General features: G+C 32.1%; 1 protein-coding gene across 1 annotated transcript; it reads right to left on the minus strand.

Moving 5' to 3' along the window:
* Positions 1 to 208: 208 nt before the first annotated feature.
* LOC110665316 (aldehyde oxidase GLOX) lies at positions 209 to 2,245 on the minus strand. Its single transcript, XM_021825372.2, has one exon. It carries the CDS (start codon positions 1,982 to 1,984, stop codon positions 380 to 382), a length of 1,605 nt encoding a protein of 534 aa, XP_021681064.2. The 5' UTR covers positions 1,985 to 2,245; the 3' UTR covers positions 209 to 379.
* Positions 2,246 to 7,303: the final 5,058 nt, after the last annotated feature.

The raw sequence follows: 7,303 nt of genomic DNA on the forward strand, positions 1-7,303 counted from the left end.
AATGTTCTAAATTAGAATTACTTTATTTTCAAACCAATTCCCATATTTTATTTAATATTAAATTTTATGGACATAATTATTTAATATTAATAAATTAAAAAAAATATTAATTATGATAAACCTCTTCATTGCAGGCAATTAGAATATTCTATTCAACCATTGTCTTTATTGTCGCGCGAAATCGTGGGTTCAGTAAGAAAATGTGATACGTTAATGCAGCAGTGGATAATCTCAGCTTTTGATTAACAGATGTTTAAAATTGTATCATTAAAAACAATACCATTCCATTTTCACAATTGAAATCGAATGATTTGTCACTGTATCCACAAGCAACAGATATAAATTTTTTTTTTTTTCAACCACCAAAAGCTACCCTCCATTATTTTACCAAATGAACCCATCGCGCCACGCTTGGCACGCCTTGGTTAACCGCAAACACCATATAATAACCCGGCGGAGCAACCGCCCCATTAGGCGGCGCAGTGCACCCAATCCTATACCGGCCGCTAACGTCAGGGACGGAGGGCGTAACGGTCAACTTAACCAATCTCTGTCCCTGTGAAAATGAATGCGTCGCAAATGGTGCACTTCCCAAATTAACTTGTACTATCTCCACAACAGGCAACGAAACTGATATTAAGACATTAAAAACCTCGCCGTAGCGTACCGTATCGGGAATCTCTTCGATTACTGGTCGAACATTGGCCCGATCAGGTGACAAGTATTCCGGCGAAAACGCTTCGATTCGTAATTCTGTGGGAAATTCGGCATTGAATTTGTAAAAGTAATGTGGATTACTACCGGCTAGCAAGACCCGGCCATCGGGTAACAAGTTAGCGGTTGAGTGGTACAATCTGGGTACGGTTCCCGGGTTTAACGTCATGAACCTTAACCCAGCAGGTTGATCAGGTCTGTACAAAAGTGGATATAAGCACGGGTTGGACGCCATTTCGAACCCTTGGGTCCCAGCCTGAGCTCCATTAATAATAAGCACTTCACCAGTTGGGAGGATAACCATGTCGCCCATGATCCGCCCCAATGGCATAGTCTCCATTTCCCAAACCGGGTCGGGCGACATCGCAACAATGCGTCCGCAGCTGCCGTGGGCTGGGCTGTCCGTACTTTTCTCTATAAATGCTCCATACTGGGCCCCGCCACAAACAACAATCACAGCTGTAGAGTAATCACCCTCCAGCGCCAGCATAGCTGAGGATCCAGCAGATGGATAATTTCGGGGGCCTCCATCCAACGGCGGATAGTCTCTGATCACTCTGTTGGTCGCGTGATCATACAGGACGGCCTTGTTGTTTGCGAAGATGAAAAGATGGCCGTTAGGGAGGAGATGGATGTAAGGATACAAATTGTCCATCTGATTGTCCTCCATCTCAGAAAGAAACGGGAAGGAAACGGCTCCGTTTCTTGGGGGATAATACTCTACAGTATTTGCTCCTCTCCCACCAACGACAATCACTGAACCATCAGGTAATATCTGGTTCGTAGCATACCACCTCCCCTCACTCAATTTTACGTTGTCAAGCTCGACCCAGTCACAAGACCCATTCAGTTCACACGGTTCGAATTTTCGGATCTTGGTGAATCCATCCAAGGCACCGCCGGTGTGTAAGAGGGTACCGTCAGGGAGAAACTGACCCGAAGAGCACCATGTGTCGGTGAGGATCATTAGGGGTCGGATTTGTTTGGTTTGAGGATCGAAGAGAACAGAATGAGCATAGCAATCGCGCTTGAGGACAACTTCTTTAGGATCAAAGCGGCAATGGCCTTTGGGCAGCATTTTCCGAGATGGGCCAATGTTAGTCCGGTCGAGGAGGACAACGGTGTTGAAGCGTGTGACTGCGGTGTGCATGGAGGCAATTCCAGCGTTGGGGACCAGAAGCTCCCACGTGCCAGGCAGCTGAGCGCGTGTCAAAATCATCAAAGTGAAGACTTCCAAAAAAAGAAGCCATTGAAAAGAAGCACTATCCATTTTAGAGAGAGAGAGAGAGAGAGAGAGAGAGAGAGTTAGTGAAGGAAGGCAGAGCTTGTGCTTAAAAGGTCTGTAAGTGGAACCAGCAAGGGAAGTTGATCCAGTGAATTATAGTTACAAGTTATAACGGTGGGACTGTGAAACATCAAACGTTGATGTGTGGGATAGGAATCCATTTATGGACGTTGAAGTCGCTTGTCGTCTCTCTGGCTGCATTCAAAGGTAACGGCTTGAGTAGGTGGGCCCTGGAAGAAGAAACCAGTGTCGGCCCTTGGAGACGTTCATATGACACGTAAGCTACGAAGTTGAGTAACCGGAAAGCAACCAACACAGAGTGAAAAGATAGAACGTGGGGCCCCCACGTGTTCAGTCTCTATTTATTTAACTGACGGCAGGGATGAGAAATGGTAATGAAATATAAAAATAATTTTTTTATAAATTATACTGATATCAAATAGATTAAAACATTAATTATAAATATAAGATAAAAATTGATATTAAAATTGAATCCATTTTAAAATTATTTTAAAAAAATTATATTTACCATTCATGCTACAAAAACTTACTAAAATTTCATTGATCAATTTCAGAAAAAAAAAAGAATTTAATAAATAATTCAGACATGAATATTTACATAGGATAAATCATTCATCGTTACATAGGATAAATCATTCATCGTTACAGCAAAAGGGTCATCCATATACACAATTGTCATTAAATTTTAATTTACGGTTAAAATTAATTAAACATCAATTTTGTATCAGAATTTAAGTCTAAATCAACTTAACTGAAAAGATATGAATTAAATGAAATTAACTGAAAAGACATGAACTCTCTCAGAGAATCCATTCTGTTCCCTTCTCCTTTGTCAAGCGTGCTGGCAATTCAGCTGCCCACTCTTCCTTCTATTATAATCCTTTAGCCCATTTTCACTTTCTACTCGGCCTTGGGCCAGTTTAATTTGCAATAAAATCAATCTTTAGGGAAACAATAATAATAATAATAACAATAATAATAATAATAATAATATTATTATTATTATTATTATTATTATTATTTAGTGTTCATATTTTAATAAATTAAGATTAAATTATTAAATTTTAATAAAATTAATTATTTAATATTATATTTTAAAATTAATATTATTTATTTTCTTTATTTTAGTAAAATTAATTAATTAATTTATAAATTTTAAAAAATATATTACTAAATAAAAATGAAAAAAATTTTCTGTGTTAAGATTAAATGTGAATTTACGTTTTTTGAAAAGTCGTTCATGTATTTTCATATAATTTTTTGAGTATTATTTTTATGTTTTTTTACTAAAAAATAATTTTTTAAATAAGCTTTTTGATTATTTAAAGATCTAGATTGAAAAATTGGTCAATATTTGTATGCATAATTATTAATTTTTATCAAAAAATAAAAATAGAGAGAGAATGAGAAAAAAAAAGATGCAGATGCATAGAGAAAGAATTGTGAAGGGATATGTAAAGATAAAAAAATGAATAGATGGGGTCAGAATAATTTAAGTATAAAAAGGTAATAAAATGACTAAACAATTAATATAACTAAATTATAATAATTAATTTATATATTTTTTAAAATATAAGAATTAATTAATTTTATTAAAATAAATAAATTAATTAAAAATAGGTTTACTGAAATTAAAATTTATAAATAAAAAAATTTGATAGATGAATATAAATTAAATAATTAATTTCTTTAAAATTTAAGAAATAAATAGTAATTAAAAAAAAAAATAGACCGGTTGTCTATAGCGTCACCTTGGCCAGGCCATTTGTCAATTCCCAATTAATCAAAATTTTGGCATTTTTAGCACATGGACGAATTTGTCTTTTTCTGAATTGCAACGTTTATGAATCCGTCAGACGGTTCTCTAGCTTCCCGGGAACGTCATGTTTGATTGCCACAACGAAGTTAATTATTCTCATGATAACGTTATTTTGTTAACCAAACACCTATATAGCAACTAGACCAGTGATTATACAAATAAAAACCCTAGTTTAGTGAGAGAGCGACTGCTTTCTAGTGGCTGGCATCCACAGAGCCAATGTGCCTGCCCACGTTACTGAAAAAGCCTTGGCTGCTAATAAAGGAGCTTTCTTCAAAAATACTAATTACTATTATTTCTTGTTCTATATGAATGAAATATATTCTCGTATGCTAATATATTATTAAATTAAACAGAATGGGATTAAAAAAATATTTTTTTTGATGAAAAGAAATTGTGTAATACAAGAACAAAATGATATATGGTTGAACTTTTATGGAATCGTGGAATCAAAGCCAAAATGAATGAGAAAGAGAGCTGTAAAAAGATGGAGCATTATCACTGGACAAAAGCTTTTAATGGAATCATATTCTTAGATAATGAGTGTGAATGAGTGGGCGTGGCTTCTTTGCAAATATATAATATTAATCAAGTTAAAGAAATCTCTCTTTGCCAAAATGTGAAGAAAAGAAACCCCAAAAGTCCCACTCGGTTTATCCAAAAGTCGGTTTACCAATAAAATTATATTTCTTTTTGAGTTTTAGGACAAGTTTGCTTTGGTGATTATGGTTAATTATTATTACTCAGTTCATAAAGAGGCAATTAAATTACTTAAATTATAATAAAATATTTTTTAATTTAATTAAATTATTTTTTATTTTTTTAATTAAAAAATGATAATAAGATGAATTTTAGGAAATTATATAATAGTTTTTGTATTTAACAGAAATAAGAGAAAAAAAAAATAATTGATACTCTTTTATTTTTTAAAAATAATAAATAATTATAAATAAAATAATTTTAAAAAAATGATAAATAAAAGTGGATTGAGGTAATAATTGTTAATGGTTAATAGTGGGTTACAATTAATCGTTAATTTTTTTGACAATTTAATGGTTTAAATTATAATTAATTTATAAAATAATAAATAAAGATGAGTTTTTCAATATATGATAAATACAAGCAATTAAAATCAATTAACAAACAATAATAATAAAAAAGTGATTCTAGAATTATGGGATTCATATTTAAGTTATTGGGTTCATATTTAAGTTATTTTGGGTTTTTAATTGGTTAGCCAAACCTATAAAAATTATGTGTTTCAAGGAAATTGATTCTCAAATCCTTTGAAAACTCTTTTAAGTGAGACAAAGAGTGCCTTAATTAATTTAATCATACTTTAGTGGAGTTAAAATTAATTAAGACCCATTAGATTCTTTAATCAATCTATTAATCCTCTTAGCCCTTAGTCTATTTCTATATCTAAGTTAATTAAGTACAATTTCTTAATTATCTATCACTGAGTTTTCTCCTTTCGGTGCTTCAACTAAGGATTAAGTCTAATTAATTTAGTGGAGTTAAAATTAATCAAGACCCATTAGGTTCTTTAATCAATCTATTAATTCTCTTAATCCTTAGTCTATTTCTATATCTAAGTTAATTAAGTATAATTTCTTGATTATCTATCACTGGGTTCTCTCCTTTCGATGCTTCAACTGATGATTAAGAACACAACTTAATGAGATCCTATACTAAGTATATCATTAAGCACCCAAGAAATTGATAAAACTTTATAGTAACCATAAAATCTGGACTAATCAGCTCAAATTCACAAAATATTTTAAATATTACATATCCAACTCTAGAATCTTTGAAGAACTACTCACTATACATGTTTAATACACTAAAAATAAAAAAAAATCTGATAAATGAAGTGTAGAAAAATGAGAAGAAAGATGAAGAAGAATCCAATATTCGGTCCATAAATGGTAAGTGATGGCTCCCTTTCCTCCTTTCCTTCTTTTTCCAATCTTTCTCCTTACATCAAAAATGAGGTAAGAGTGGTTTTTATATTCTCTAACAAATGCACTAAAAATAGTGTGTATGAGATCACTAAATGTGTGAAAATATTTTGCCTTCAGCCAATTAATGAGAAAGTGCCCAGACTGTGCACTTCCTCATTGTTGTGTAAGTTTCGGCACATTTTTATAATTATCCTTGAAGGTTTACAGGCGAGTTGCATAGGCTATGCAGGAGGTTGTGCAAATTTTACCAATTCCAAAGATCTTCTGTGAAGGTGCATAGGTGACCTGCATAGACTGTGCGACATCCTGTGCAAGTCTCGGTAAATTTAAGCTTTCTCTGGTGAAGGTGCATAGGCTGTGCACAGGCTATGCAAATGGTTATGCAACTTTTGGTAATTCTCAGTCATTCTTCCAAGTTCTCGCATAAGCATGTGCATAGGCTGTGCAGTACCGTATGCAACTTTCGGCAAGTCCAAAATTTCTTCTAATTTCTATACAAAAGTTGCACAGTTGTGCAACATCCTGTGCAGATTTCGGCCATATTCAATTTCTTTAATTTTCAGGCTTTATTTTTTATAGTTTTGGCCTGAAAATTACTCTTCACTTGCACAATTACCTTTTAATCTCTCAAGAACACCATTTCATCTACAAAACAAAAACAAAATTACAAATTAATCTGAAAATTGATAATTATGAAAAATTAACTAAATAACGAATAAAATTAACTAAAAATGACTACCAAATGAATAAAATGACTATGAAATTCAACCTAAATGACAATATAAAATGCGTGTATCAAAATAAAATATTCAAAAGCTGAAGAAATATTAAATAAGATTAATTAAATATATTTAAATAAATAAATTTTGAGAAATGATAACTACTAACTTTGAAAGAAATAATAAAAAATAGTGCAAAAAAAAAAGATTTGAGAGCATTTAGGTGAAATGAAAATACTTGGTGAGAGGAGAATGCTTAATATGTAGTAAATATCTCATATGACATATTATTCATGGACAAATAAATAAAAATCATTTAAATAAAAAATTAATTTATAATTAAATATTATTTAATTAAATAATAATAACAAAAGCATTCAAATTTAATTTTTATAACAGTAAAATGTTTCCTATTTACTTAGTCATTTCAATTAAATGGTCATAAATTGGCAATGATGATAATAATAATAATAATAATAATAATAATAATAATAATAATAATAATAATAAGCATTAATTAATTTTAAAAAAGTGAAATAAAAATAAATTAAATTATTAACATAAAAAATAATACATACTAATTATAAATAAGTCAAATGTCACGACCCAACCTATGGGCCGGACCGGCACTAGGACCTGGGCCAGCCTAAAGCCCCCGAGACTCGTAGTAAGCCTAACTGTTCATTAATCCAACTCTAAGGCCCATTTGGGCCCAATATCAAGAAATCAACCGGACGGAGTCCGGCCATAAAGTGGACCTTTCAACGGGGAGTTTTTGACT

The sequence above is a fragment of the Hevea brasiliensis genome, chromosome 5 (assembly GCF_030052815.1).
Source record: "Hevea brasiliensis isolate MT/VB/25A 57/8 chromosome 5, ASM3005281v1, whole genome shotgun sequence".
NCBI lineage: Eukaryota > Viridiplantae > Streptophyta > Magnoliopsida > Malpighiales > Euphorbiaceae > Hevea > Hevea brasiliensis.

Excerpts from the sequence above, each read along its gene's own strand:
- LOC110665316 (XM_021825372.2), bottom strand. The coding sequence starts at position 1,984 with ATGGATAGTGCTTCTTTTCAATGGCTTCTTTTTTTGGAAGTCTTCACT.